The sequence below is a fragment of the Aptenodytes forsteri genome, unplaced genomic scaffold, assembly GCF_000699145.1.
Source record: "Aptenodytes forsteri isolate BGI_AS27 unplaced genomic scaffold, ASM69914v1 Scaffold188, whole genome shotgun sequence".
In the NCBI taxonomy this organism is placed as follows: domain Eukaryota; kingdom Metazoa; phylum Chordata; class Aves; order Sphenisciformes; family Spheniscidae; genus Aptenodytes; species Aptenodytes forsteri.
Genome location: NW_008794371.1, coordinates 1,090,900 through 1,105,339, shown reverse-complemented (window position 1 = coordinate 1,105,339; position 14,440 = coordinate 1,090,900). Strand labels below are relative to the sequence as shown.

At 37.3% G+C, this 14,440-nt stretch overlaps 1 protein-coding gene across 1 annotated transcript in view; it reads right to left on the bottom strand.

Annotated features, from left to right (window-relative positions):
* Window positions 1-1,599: 1,599 nt before the first annotated feature.
* NCBP3 (nuclear cap binding subunit 3) overlaps window positions 1,600-14,440 on the bottom strand; it is a 20,443-nt gene continuing 7,602 nt past the window's right edge. The window contains exons 6-14 of the mRNA XM_009287635.1: window positions 12,855-12,983; window positions 10,491-10,564; window positions 9,458-9,566; window positions 8,602-8,701; window positions 8,158-8,264; window positions 6,763-7,048; window positions 5,779-5,936; window positions 4,403-4,567; window positions 1,600-3,887 (exon numbers count right to left, since the gene is read on the bottom strand). Coding sequence (XP_009285910.1) covers window positions 3,652-3,887; window positions 4,403-4,567; window positions 5,779-5,936; window positions 6,763-7,048; window positions 8,158-8,264; window positions 8,602-8,701; window positions 9,458-9,566; window positions 10,491-10,564; window positions 12,855-12,983 — 1,364 coding nt within the window. The 3' untranslated portion in view covers window positions 1,600-3,651. The remainder of the gene's footprint in view (window positions 3,888-4,402; window positions 4,568-5,778; window positions 5,937-6,762; window positions 7,049-8,157; window positions 8,265-8,601; window positions 8,702-9,457; window positions 9,567-10,490; window positions 10,565-12,854; window positions 12,984-14,440) is intronic.

Sequence of the window (14,440 nt, the reverse complement as noted above, 5' to 3'; positions counted from 1 at the left end):
GGGCGGCACCGGCCGCTTATAAAGGCTTGGGACGTACCACCTCGCGGCGGCGGGGGGGCGCGGACCGTACCACTGCTACACGAGGCGGCGGTGGGCCGAGACGCCCATTTCCTGCAGCGCGGCCCGGGAGGGGGCCGCGGGAGCCGGGCCTTGGGGCTTCTCTCAGCCTCGCTAGGCCGGTAGGACCCTAATTTTAGGCACCCCTCTGCTCGGTTGAAAGCAGGAAAGTGGGTTCATTAAGACCGGGCTGGGACAGGCTACACCTCGAAGCAGGGACCCTCATCTTGCCCCCAGGAAGGCACAAGCCCCACTCAGGGCAGCCAAGGGAGCACCCGCAGGCCCCTCACCAGGAAGAGGCGCAGCACTGCGCCTTGTTACTTACATTCCAGCAAAACTGGATAGGTCGGGTGTGAGTTCAGACCGCTTTTATTTGGAATAGAACAGCTGTTTGAATAAAAGTGTCATTATTTTCACATTATAATGTCATCTTGAACTGAAAATAAGGAGGTTTTTGCTTTCCTTTTCCCTCTCTTAAACACATCTGCCATCATCTTCAAAAAAAAATTTAAAAAAAAAAAAAAGCCCTCACTTTCAAGTCTCACCATCAACGCCACACGTTCAGAGTCTGCCTGAGGACAGCTGCAGGCACAGAGCCCATAGCCCCCACGACAATTTCTTTTGCACAATGTAACAGTTGCCTGAACCGTTTACCAAGAAAATACCTTTTTAAAACAGCAAAAACTTCCTAGAAGAAGGACTAGTGCGGTCCTAGAACGAGTCACCTAAAATTCAGAAAGATTTAATTTTTCCTCTGAGGCATAGATCCTCCAGCAAAAGCCAAAGCCAAACTACTTGCAATTTTCAACGTAAGTTCATTTTAGTAACATACATAGGTTGCACTTCTCAGTATCCAAACATTAATTTCTGCATCAAATTCCTTCAAGGTCACCTTTGTAGGTCTTGCATTCTTTTTATTATGCAAAGAATTCTAATTACTTAATTTTGCTCCTTACATTGAAATTGTAATTTGTCTAACCTGGAATACGCTAATATCTAGGAGTTCAGTGAAAGATCAAGAACACCCTAGCTAAGAGCAAAAGAGCTGACCGCAAAGAAAAGGGGACTTAAAACAAAATTCTCTATGCAGTCTCTCTCTAGGTCAAATAGATTTAAGTTAACCATGTTGAGGAAAAAGCATTCACTAAAGATTCAGTGCTCATTTTTAATTATCAAAACCCAGCAGTTAACGTTCAGGTAACTAAGGAAGACCAAAGCTAGAATTCCTGATACCAGCAAACACTTGTCAAGGCTTCTCTGTACATCATCAAAAAGCAAAACCAGGCAAACACTCAATTACAAAAAACTCTCTACAGGTCCCTTGAAGAGTAAACCTCTATTTTTCTTGCAGCTAAGCTATCAAGGTCTCATTAACACACATAACCCTCCCCCCAAATCATAAACACAATGGACCCGACTAACGCGGAGGCATTTGTTAAGGCGTATTTATGACTACCTGGAAGACAGAACCAGCCTTAATGGCTCCTCTTCATCGAATGCGAGCCTTCGCCTACATTGCTTTTCTTGCTTTCATACATCCATCAGTTCAGATCTTTTATATCGGTTGAAGGGATTCCCATTGCCATTCTGCCCTTCACACCAGTTAGTCTGTCCTTCACCGGGCTCAAGTTATGAGTATTTACATGGAAACACAGTGGTTATCAGCAATGTTAACAGCAGACCACAACCAGTTGCTGAGCTTAAAAACACGCAAAGATTCGTAACAGCGCAGAAGCCTGTCTTCGTAGACCAGGTGCGCGATTCATATCCACCATCTCCTTTCAGGAACAGGAAAGGTCATAATGGATTCAAAGCAGTAATCACTGCTTTGAACAGTGATTTAAATAATCAATAAACACAAAGGTTTACTGGCAAAAAGACACTGGTTAAATAAATTTTATCAGGATCTTGAGAAATGAGTACGGTATGGGTGCGATTCTATTTGAAAGCTTTGGAAGGGATATTAATGAAAGCACACGTTAAAATGAATTATTACAGTGATCAGACATTGCAGTCATTTACTCTCAACAGTACTTTTATGAGACATATTTATATATTCAATAATTAAATATAAAATCAAGGATGAGTGTCACAAAACAAGTAAATAATAAGGCTTGAAGCCCAGTCAGTCCCCAGATTACCCTTCTAGTCACTGCACCTTTCATTTTTACCTTTAATTTTTTATGCTGCTATTCTCACACATAATAAAGCAATAAGAAAAGTTAATCGCAGATTCCTTGCTTTTGTGAAGCCTCAAACCTACTTCAACTTAGTACAAAAATGGGGGGGCGGGGGAGTTTGTTAAAAAGCAGAAAGGGGAAGAGAGATTCATAGACATTTTGGACTGACAGAACCTGGGAAATAGGGACAATGCAAACAAATTTTCAGACTATCAAAATGTAGCAGACGATGTTTTTGCTACCTGTTCTGTTTACCAGAATGTGATGTGCTAGCATTATTCCTTATTTAGAATTATTGGCAATCAAAATAAATGCCATAGGCAACAAGAAAAAATTGCAGCTGCACACTGATCAAACCTTTTTCCTACCTAGGGAGGGTATGCGGGTAAAAAAGCTGAATGTAACAAGTCAACCATGTCCACATCCACATGTACTATACAATAAGAACATTCAAAAATATTGACATGAGACAGTGATCCTATAGTTTTCCTTTTCTCTTTCAGTTATATATATATAGTTAAACAGCACATAGGAAAACACCACTATAGCTTTCACCGTGGCCAACAGGAAGATTCTCACAAATATAAAAATGTATGCTTTTACATTGTTAGATTTCTTCAAAACATAATACAGATGAAATGAAAGAAATATAATTTCTCATCATGTAACAAAAAAAAAAAATTAAACCCTTGGGAATTTACACAATTCTCAAACATCCAACTTTGCAGTCTTGAACATCTCGATCCCTACTACAGCAGAACATAGTATCACCAAAATAAATGCGCAGAATTCCTTGAGAGCAGTGATGCTACTTGGATACTATGTGAAATTTCACTGTACTGAAACGTTTAACTTAGATTTACATTCAGTATTTTGGAGGAAGGGAAAGTGATAGTCCCTTCATGCTTTATCCTTGCTGGCTGCCTACCCGGGAAGCATTATTGTTATTACTTCAAGAGGAAAGGAAAGGTGCTGGTAAGAGCCAGAAGGGCAAGGCAATGATGTTGATTATGAAATGCCCTGTTCTTTGGACAAACTGTGTAAAATACTTTGTTAAAAGGCTCCATGTTAAAAATATTAAGAACAAAAAGGTCTTCTTAAAAATACAGAGCATTTCTGCCTCTTCTTTTAAGTTCAAAGCTTGGGGAAAAGTGTTTTGCTAGAATTAACTACAGGTTTGCTGTAATAAACATATATGACAATGCCCTACATAACACAGGGCCAACCACAGACTCCAGACAAACGTGATTGCTTTAGGTTTCAAGTGGTATACGCATCTCTATTTTTGTATAAAAGGAACAGAGACACTTCTGGAACCTTCACTGCAGAGTCTTTGCCAGTGTCCAGCTTTGGGGCAAAGGAAATCTTGCCACACTGCAGAGTCACAATCTTGAGGATCAGAATGTAAAAACAATCATGATTCAGTGTCTGATCCAGAACTGCTTTCTCGGCTGATTTCAATTTGTAGAGATGGTAAATTATCCAATCGACTCTTTTTTTGCCGAGACTGTTCTTTTTCCTTAATGAGAGCACCCCAAACCCGCTGGAGCTCTGAATCATCTTCCTCTGGAGATGCCACAGAGTTTTCAGGTTTATCTGAAGTCTTTTCTTGTGCCTTCGGAGCAGACCCTAATCGGGTCCATAAATTACCTAATCAGATGAAAAACAAACATTTTTTTAAAAAAGACAGGACTAAGAGGAATTCTGGAGGAACCTAAGTCTTAAATTCACTGCATCTCTTTAAACTCCTCGTACTCCTCCCACCTTAATGTTTGGCATGGAACTTAACTATGCTTTGAAGCAGGAGTTGAAATTAAAATGCGGGAGGCTCAGTGCAGTCTTGTTCACTGTTTCCCATTTGCAGAAAATGCTACGCACAGGTCTGAAGTGCCATTGCATTCATCACACTTGTTTTAGTGCCCTGTTTTGACCACCATTTTAAAGTAGTCCTCTACTTTCAAGCATCCCTATATAAAAACATCGCTCATAAAAATACTCGGCTCAACCTACCTACATGTATTTAGATTTCAAAGCTCTGAACAAACATTTGCTAATTCGTCTTTAATTTCACTCAACTGAACATCCTTCATGATTTTCTGCTGAAATTTCTCTTATACTGTAAAACCAAAGGCATTGCAGTATTACATTTTCTCCATAAAACTGACCTGATTTCTTCTCTCTGGTATCAGAGTAGAGGCCTTTTACATCTTGTTTGGGGATTCCTAACCGGCTGTGTACATCTGATATCGGTTCTCGACGAGGAGCAGAGGTACTACTTGGAGGTTTGATTTCTGGAGAATGTGGTCTTTTTCCCAGTCTTTGCCGCACATCTAGGGATATTTTCAGTGATTAAAATGACAAAAATCATGATGTATTTATTTTAGTTCTGCCAGCTAATTTTATGCTTGATGCACAATTTGAGGAACTTGAAACGAGCCAGATTCTCTGTTTTTATCTTTTCTCTAGTCTTTTCATTAGGTCTTTCATACTCAGATTTCAGTCCTGGCAATGTCTGCAATAAAACTCATCCAGATTTCATTTTCTTTTTTTTTGGCAATAAATTTGACATTTAATGTTTTCAGGTTGTGCTATGTCCAGAAGATTGAAAAAGTAAGTTATTCCATGGCTTGCTGCATTTCTGGTTTAGCAGCACAGCACGTATGTATCCAGCATGAGACTGATTATACAAAAATTGGTATGCCTTCAACGATTCTTTTCGGATAATAGATACCTTGCTTTAGAATTCCAATACTGCTTAATATTTTGCAGAATGAAATGAAAAACAGAATATAAGAATCCTAAATATGTTGATACTTAACGCATGATGCAAGTCGTACATTCTGAAGTTTGTCTGGTTTAGCTAGATATTCCTAGTCTTAAAGAGGGTTCAAACAAAAACATAAAGGCAAAGGAAGTTGCAGGATTTATGTGCCAACTTGTCAGAGCCCCAAAATGTGCAGGAGGGGTAAAACATACTAACATAATTTCTACATTACATTGACACAAAAAAGTATCTTTCACTTATCAGATAATCCTCTGGATACTACATATGTCAGAAATAGCTGAAATTACACGTACCTGAGTCAAAAAAGCAACACTCAATTAAGCCCAAAAATAAACCTTGTCAATTGAAAAATATGTCCATATTCATGTAATACATGTTCTTTCATGCAAGTAGCTAGTGTTTCACGTTTCATTTTGTACATGAGCCCCCCCCACATGCTATGTTTCTCAGTCATACAGAATCTCTGCCTCAAGGAGTGAGCAAATCAAAAAGGACAAAGTGGGGGGAAATAGAAACAGGCAAATAAACTGGATAAAAATAAATGTCACTCTTTCACTCAAATGTACTTCATTTTTCCCCAAAGCAATCCCCAACACAGTCTCTTAGCAAGGAAAAGTTAACTGTATGGATGCAGAAACTGCTGCTGAACAGAATTCCCTCGGGTTTGTAAGTTGCAGTGGAGCACAGATGTGAAATGAATATATCCATTTTAATGAGCCAGTTACAATTCTGCACAGTGTAAGAGTTTAAAATTACCTGATTTTACAGTGCTGTTTGGCTGACGTGGCCCAGTATTATTCTGACGTTTTTCTTCTAACAGTAGTCTTACATCTGCAACTTTCTCTGATGATCCTTTACTGCCAATCCGGTTTTTGATGTTGCTGGTTGCTATGCTATCTGCTCGCATGGAATTCCTAAATAAAATAATAATAGATTTAACGTCCCTTAAATGAAATGAAATCTAGTATAGTACTTAAGTCTTCTTGTATGTAAAATTACATCATAGAAAACAGTAATATCAGGCTTTCTCTACTGAGAAACACAGGTAAAAACATTACTTAGAAGAGCACGTGTTCCAGTCAGAATCCTAAGTTTAGCAATAATCACATGAATACCTCAGTATCTATTTCAAGGCAGGTATCGAGTTTGTCTCCTTAAGGCTGTGTCTCTGGGTCAAAATTCAGAGCAGATAAGCAACCTCAAAACTGTTAAAGGACTTGACATTATAAAGAAGTATAATCATGCTACTGAAGGGACGCATGTTAAAGTTATTTTAATAATCTACAATATATGCGATTTTGGTTAATATGCCCATAATGAACGTAAATTCCTTTTTGTCATCAACACTTAAGGGTTATTCTTCTTTCTGAGAAAAGAGGAAGGGGTAAAGGGAAAAGAGAAAGAGGAGTTCTTTCTCCCTGGCCTAGTTATGAAATGCAAGAAGTTAATTGTGCTTGCTTGCATAAATGCCTATTGATTCCACTTTGAACTTCATTATTATCAATAAGGAGGGTTACAGAAATCTGCAAAGGAAGCTATATTTTAAAATGTTAATTGTAATTAAAAGCCTGTATCACTGCTTTCTATATTTTGTATTTCTTTCTAAAATATCTACTACAAAATTATGTTAAGAATTGAAAAAGTAGCTTCAACAGTTTGTCTTTAAGCTTTGACAGCTCTGTCACTAATTAAAATTTAGAATGCCTTTTCACTGATACTTTTAAAGAATAAAACTTTTACCTAATATTTTTCAGTTGTGATTCCACCTCATCTGCATACATTGTCATTTTCATGCTCTTTTTGGGAGAGGGTGTTGATATCATTTTCAGTTCAAGATCATAGTCCATTTCATCAGAATCAGATGCACTAGCACTCGATCGTCTTGCTGCACTGCGGTCTCGGGACTGTTTGAAAGCCTGCAGTTCATCACGGTACTCTACCACAACTCTGTCATCTTCATCCATATACTGATCTTCCTCCTCCTCTTCTTCCTCCTCAATTGGCTCCTCAGGAACATTTACTAAGCCTGTAGCAAAACAAAACTGATTCTGATAAACCGAAGTTTATCATTCATATAAGGTACCTCAAAACCAAGGCCAAAAAAAAAAAAAAAATCACTGTAATTAATGATCCATTACAAATGAGTCTTTGTAGTTCCCTAAGGCTAAAGGGAGAGAATATTTTGCAAAATAGTCTAAGTGGAATGTATATTACAGAATAGCCCAAGTGGAAGAAAATCGCCACAGGAGAAAAAAAGTCCATGGTGTTCACTATCTCAGAAGCCTGCTCAAGCATAAAGCTGGACTGAATACATAAAATACAACTGCCTCTTGTAGTAGGTGCAGTTCATACCTCCTGAACTAAGCATAACAATTCCTACGACCTTGCAGGGCTTAATGTGACAACTGCTGGCTCCGCGATAATCCTTTCAAGTCCTGTAAGCAGTAATGCCAAAAAGAACGCACATATCATTCGTACGAATTTATCACATATACCGATTTAAATATAAATCAAAACTCAAATTTAGTTATCAGCAGCGTGCAAGCATCTTTTCAGGAAGCAGTACATCATCAACATGCAGAACCTTCCATGAGATTTGATACATATATGGCTGTATTTTTAACAGGCCACTCATATGAAACGTTGACACTGCATTTGTCTCACGTCAAAGATTTTTACACCAATTATTTTTCTAACGCACACCCCCTACCTTAGGGAGTAGATGAAGCCTAATTAATAGAATTTTCTCATCCTTATTGTTCTACATCTAGAGCTTGCTTTTTCACAGAACGGAAGAATTGACACAGCACGTACGACAAATTGCCAAGAAGTTTAAAGAAGTTATTTATTCTTTTTGCCCTTGATGCTATAGCACCCATGTCCTAAATTTGTAAAAGAAAAATATCACATAAAAAGTAGCAGCTATGTTGGCAAGCCAATGAGCAGCATGAAGTTTCTGCCTCAGTCGCTCCCTGCAAACTCTTAAAATGTGATTCAGTTATAGGTGTATTTTTTAGAAGTACACTTCACTTTCACGCACCGCAGGGGATTACATGAGGCATTGTTTAAGGTCCTTTCCGGCCCTCCATTCCCCAGTTGTGTTCTTACAGGGTTGACAATACTGGCATCAATTACCTGAATGGCGATGCTTATAAGGAGGAGTCAAGCCAACATCATCCCCAATAAGTGTCCTTTTCTTTATCACATCCCGATGGATTCGACGTGAATGGTATCTTCGTTTCCTGAAACACCATAAAAAGAATGACATTCCTGTCACAGAAAAGGCATCATGAATGACCCATATTCAGTCCTGGATTAAGCATATGCAATTATCACTCACTTTAATAGCAGACGTACATTTATGTCAGAGATCTGTTCTGAATGTTTTGAATATAAATATTCTTTATTTTCATGAGAAAATACTCCCCTTGCAAATTCATACTCACATTGCAAAAACATTGTTTACAAGTAAGAAGCATCTACATAAACTGAATAGAAAGAAAATCCTCAAATTAAAACAGTTTTAGACTATCTTGTCCAATTACCTGCAATGTTCCAACTCCTCTATCCAATACTCACCAAGAATTGCTAAGAATCCCCTTCATGCCTCCATAATTCGGATTGCCATATTTCATGTAATACTGGCTTCGCCTTGCAGCTCCCAGCTCTTTCTTGTCATCTAAAAAAACAAAAATTAAAGGAATATTTCCCTCTTAGAATGTATCTTACAACACTGGCATAAAAATAAATAACCATCCATCAAAGACACAGAGAGACTGACTATGTCTTACAGATCAGCATTACTTCAACCTCCTTCATGAAGGATACAATTTTGCTGACACCTCTGAAATGTCTCCTACCACCACATTTTTATTTGTGTCTAGAAACTTAATTCTAGGGAGACTGAGTTTCTACATATCAGCTTAACAGAGCATTACATCCCACTGTAACTGCTGGAGGCTATACTTACCTTATTCATGACCTTTCTTTTCTTTCTGTATGTGTCACTTACATACAATTTCTGGGCCATGTGGGATTTTCATTTTACTCATAAATATCATTTAATATCTCAACTGTATTTAGCAATAATTTCCACTAATACCTCATCAGCATCTCAAATGATTTCCATATTGATAAAATGTGAAATTTACCTCTGTGGAGAAGGGCATCATAAAACCTATTCTCTGGTATTGAGAAGAATGCCTTGAGCCCAAGATAAAATTTTTATGTGCAATAATTTTCATACAACTTGAACTAGATTTAATTCACATATTAAATACAGATTTATTGCAAAATCTTAATACCTAATGATTAGCAAAAAAAATTTGCAAACAATTTTGCAAATAAAAATTAGGTACTTCAAGTCATTAATTAGTCAACAAATAAGACTACAACAAGCGATTAATTCATTATGCTCGTTAAGCTGTTCGTTTACCTTTAGTAGCAAATCTCATGAATAGCTTGTTTCCTTTAGCCAGTTTATTGGCAGGGCGAAGATCATTACGCAGGAGAGAATCCTCTTCTACCTGGGAGAGGGCATCCAACTTTGGGGGGAAAAAAGGTATTTTGGACTCAAAAATAAAATTACTGTTGAACGAAAATGGATTGCTTACAGAGAAGCAATCAACTGATTATTAAGAAAGTTACTTTTCAAATTATGTTCAAATGAACTCTGCTTTTTTTCTTGACAAACTAATGTGGATTTTTAAAGTAATTTGCCCTAAAGGTTTAAAATATTTCCTTCTCTTCCTTCATAACATTATCAGATTATTAAATCCAGTAATTTTCAAATGACCCTACACTACGGACTGAAATGCAGAAAATAAATAGCACAACTTGGACACTGAAAAACAACTATTTGATTTTTTTTGCTTGTTTCATATCTAAATGGTTTTACTAACAGGTTCTCATGCCCTCACACAATGACTAAAAGGCTTTTTTTTTCCCATTTATATCTGCTTTATAGAAACTAAAATTCAGCCTTCCATGATGTATGAGTGTTCACTGAGCCATTCCTAAAGAAAATACTAATCACACCTATTATATATTCAGCCAGTGAAGATTAAATTACTTACAAAATGTCAATGCGTGTGCTGATTCCCACACATATCTATGGACAGCCTAAATCCTATTTGTCTCTTTAAGCACTGCCCTCACTGCTGAAAGGCCATTGCCTTCCATTATTGTTCTTTCATTGCCTCCTCTCAGCAGAAAAGAGCAGCCAGTCTAGCTCTTACATGCTGGATGTAGAGCCCTAGCACTCTTACAAAATCTACTTTCACAAAACACTCTTACATAGCTATTCTTACCAACAGCATATCTGCGCTTCCTGTCATTTCCCCATCTAATTTACTTCGATAATTAAATTGTGAATTGCAAATATATATGGTTAGAACTATAACGTTACGAAGACTTTACACCAGTCAGAGCAGAACTTCCATAATAGTGTTTTCACTTTCTTTACTGACCTCAACGTCACTTGGATTGTCATCCTCAACCTCGCCTTCTTCTGTCTCATCATCAGAACTTTCCTCCTGTTTTTCTAAGAAGGAAAATAATTGGGAGGGGGAAAAAAAACCCCTCCATTTTAGTGTGTCAGTCACATTTGATTATTATTACCTACATTCTCTGAAATCAAACTGAAGGTGTTACCCTTTCTTCTGTGCATCCTAGAGGATAATCAAAACAGTAAATGTCTACAGAAATTTGAAGCATGCACGAGCACAGAATAACATTAACTAGACAGCCTCTGTGCAGATAACTGCCTGCGGCAGCACACGTGGATTATTAATTCTTTGAAAGCAAATGAAATTGCACTGCATTTCAGGGTATGACAGAGATCAGCAAGGCCAAGACTGTAAAAGGCATGTAAAAGCCTATTTCCTTCAGCCTCCCTTTAAAATGCTGCAAGTACCTACAAGTATCCAATACTAACAATGTAAAATAGGTTATTATTCAAAAGCTTAGAAGTTTCTGAGAGAGAGCAGGAGGAAAAAAAAAAAGATTAAGATACCTTAGTGTCTTAATTTCGAAGTGAAATAACTAACAGAAGAGTATACACTTCCAGAACTACTATAATTGTGAGATGCTTGCACAGATTTTTCAGGGTTCTTTTTAGCTCAGAGTAAGAAAATTGATATAGGAATATTTTTTTTCAAACAGTCCTCAGGAAACAAAAAAAAGTAGTGAATATGGACAGCTATCAACATATACCGATATCATTTGCAAAGATCTCAAAGTACTTCATAGATATAAGACTAAAAAAACCCTCTTTTATATTTCAGAGTTCCTTATCTTAATCTCAGCCAACAGTAGACTTGAAAACATTGAGAGCCGTAGCTGTTCAAAAGATCCTGAAAATATACCCAAGTTCAAAGAAGAGTAAAGCACAATTAACCAAACTGAAACCAAAGAGAGAATTTAGGTAAACAAATGAGCCAAATTCAAACCTGAATAATTAAGTTCCATCAGGGACAGCATTCAAACACTTTTTTTTCCCCCCAAATGATAAGCTTCTCACAGTAAAGACTAGTCTCTTGCTTCCATACATGCCTAGATAGCCCTCAAATTACTATCTAAAACAGGAATGCAACTAAGCCAGATTACTGCAGTGTATCTGTATGCATCTCACACCTTAAGATGTAATTGAACAGTTTGTACTTTATCTAATATCCCACTTTTCCAGATGAACAGGAATAATTTAGATGACATTTTTTATTTTGAGATGTGGTGTAATGATGATGTAATATGTAATTTGTAGTCAAGAAGATTAAATACATATATTTATGCTCCATTTAAACAGGGCAGTCACTAATCTCCAAAAACTTCATAACGAGTCTTCCTTGAAGCATTATCAACATTTGCCCAAAAATTAAAGTCACATGGATTGTTGAGGAGCGACTGCATTGTGGAGAAAAGCAACAAGAAGAAAAGGGGATGAGTTAGAAGGATCCACAAGTTTAACAAAGCCCTAAACCCCAAACTTGCTAGAAAGGCTTTTGGTAGCACTGCAAATATCTAACAGAGAGGCTGGCTATTTGCATTTTGTTCATATAGCATGTTTAAGCAAAACGTACGGAAGAGTTAATAAATACAACATCTCTCTTCGCTTTGTACTGTGTGGTACAGTACTTTGAACCACAGCAATTTATCACACCAGCCTAACAGTAAAACAGTCCTAAGGTAGAAAAAGCCCAATTTTTAATTTACATCCATAAAAGTAAAATAAATTTACAATTAAGGCATTCAGGTACCAGATATATCACAACATTAAGGTGTACTTTCGCTGCTTTGCTCTTTTATAACTGACCTTTCAGTGTGCTTCTTTCTTGAAAGTATAATAGCCAAATTTAGAGATGATATACACAGTGGTGAAGTGATACACTGTCACATCAGTGTGAGTGATATACTTAAAGGATGGTGGTGTATCAAGAAAGGGATCAACTGTGGTATTTCAAAAATAAGACATGTTCTTACACCTTCTTCTTCCACACTTAGAATCCATCCTTTTACTGCCTTTGTACGCACATCACAGACTTATTTCTGTGCAACATGTACCACTATAAATATCATATCTGAATATGACCCTGCATCTAACATGTTCAGTATCGACTGAATTACTGCTTTTGGTCTAGCTCCAACCCACCTTTTAAGAAGCAGCTTCTTCAAAAGGTTTCCAAGATGAAAGCCTTTTTTAAAGTGGCAGAATACATTTACCTGAAACTATATGATAGAAGCTCCTTCAGTAATTTAGATTATGCAGTACCCAAGCACAAGTTTAAAGTTTCATTGATTTAACTAGATGATGTCTATATATGCATATCTCAGTCTATCTTTCTTGGTTTTTTCAGCTGTCTTCTCTTCATGGCTTTCTCTGCTTTTTGTTTTCTCCTGATCAGGCAAGGAACTCATATTTATTAGAGCCCGTGTCGCCGTTACTTCATCAAGCCAGACCACATTACCTATGACATATATAAACACATACAAAAACAGAATGCAGTTTGTATAATCAAGCAGTCACATACACTGCCTTACTGAAGGGAAATTACTAACAAAAGTTCAGAAACACTCTTAGATAGTGACATGACAAAAAAGTAACTAGATACACCTCTTGCAGAGAAAGTCATATTCTTTAACACACTTGATAAGGTGGAGGACACACAGCTTTCATCACATGACAACAAACACATACAGCAACTGATCAAAACCAAAATCACTGAAATGCACAACCATATATATTAGAGACTGCTTCCTGAGCACAGCAAATTAGGATATTGAATCAGGGTCAGTGTATTTCATGAACGTGTTAGCAGACAAGTGCGATTAAAGGGGGGTGGGGGAAGAAAGAAACCTTGATTATTTTTTTTCCCCTTTGGCAGTTTAACAGAACCTTGGACCTTATTGCAGAATTCTATTAATCTTTTCCGAAAAGCAGGAAAATAGGGGAAAATAGGAGAGACTGCTCAAGCACGAATTATAGTGTACACAGGTTAACAATATGATTCAGTACATGCCTCACACATGCCTTAAGTATCAGCATATACAGGTACTAAAATATAACTTATTAGGCCAATTAAAAGCATTTTATAGATGCTGAAATTGAAAGAGCTAAAACTGCTTAGAAACAGGTTTTGAACAAAAGCTTTCTGCACGAATGCATTCAGTGCAAACACAGCAACAAATGTCATTTACTGCTCTGCTGTTAAGCAGACTGTATTCAGATATCAAGAAAACTATGCAGTGTCCCAACATAAAAGATTCTCTCTTAAATTACTTGAACAGACAAGATTTACAAGGTGAAGAACACCCAGATACTAACTTCAATGATTGGCTAATAACTTTTCATTGATGTATGCCTACCTGCTCTTCACATCTCCAAATTTTCAAAGCCTTTATCATTTTATGTTCATCAGTTTGAAACACAGAACACAGCCTAAATTCACCTTTGCACTAAGACATCTGGAGATGTAATTCAGTTGGGAATGTTAAAATTTTTGCCATGCTGTGACGCAAATTTAAAAAGAAAAAGACAATGCTTTTTCTTGGAATTTTCACCAAGTGTAGCTGGCATGCTAACTCAGACACAGCATGAAAAATAATCACTAAAAAAAAGATATTTTTTAACTGTAACTGGGTAAAGTACCGTTACGACTCTGAAGCCTGCGTTTTTGCACTGCAAGTTCACTCTGGTTCCACACATGTAACATTTAAGAAAAAGGATAATCAGACAATCTTAGAAATGTAGCCTCAGATACAGAGTTAAGCTGTGCACTTGCTAGCTTATGCATCACCACAGGTTCATCTAGCAGCTCTTCACTGCAATTGCCCACCCAGGGCTCATCGCATTTCAAATTTTCTGTCAGCATGTGGCAGTATATCAAGCCGTCATACACAGTGACTTCAAGGTTACCAATATTTT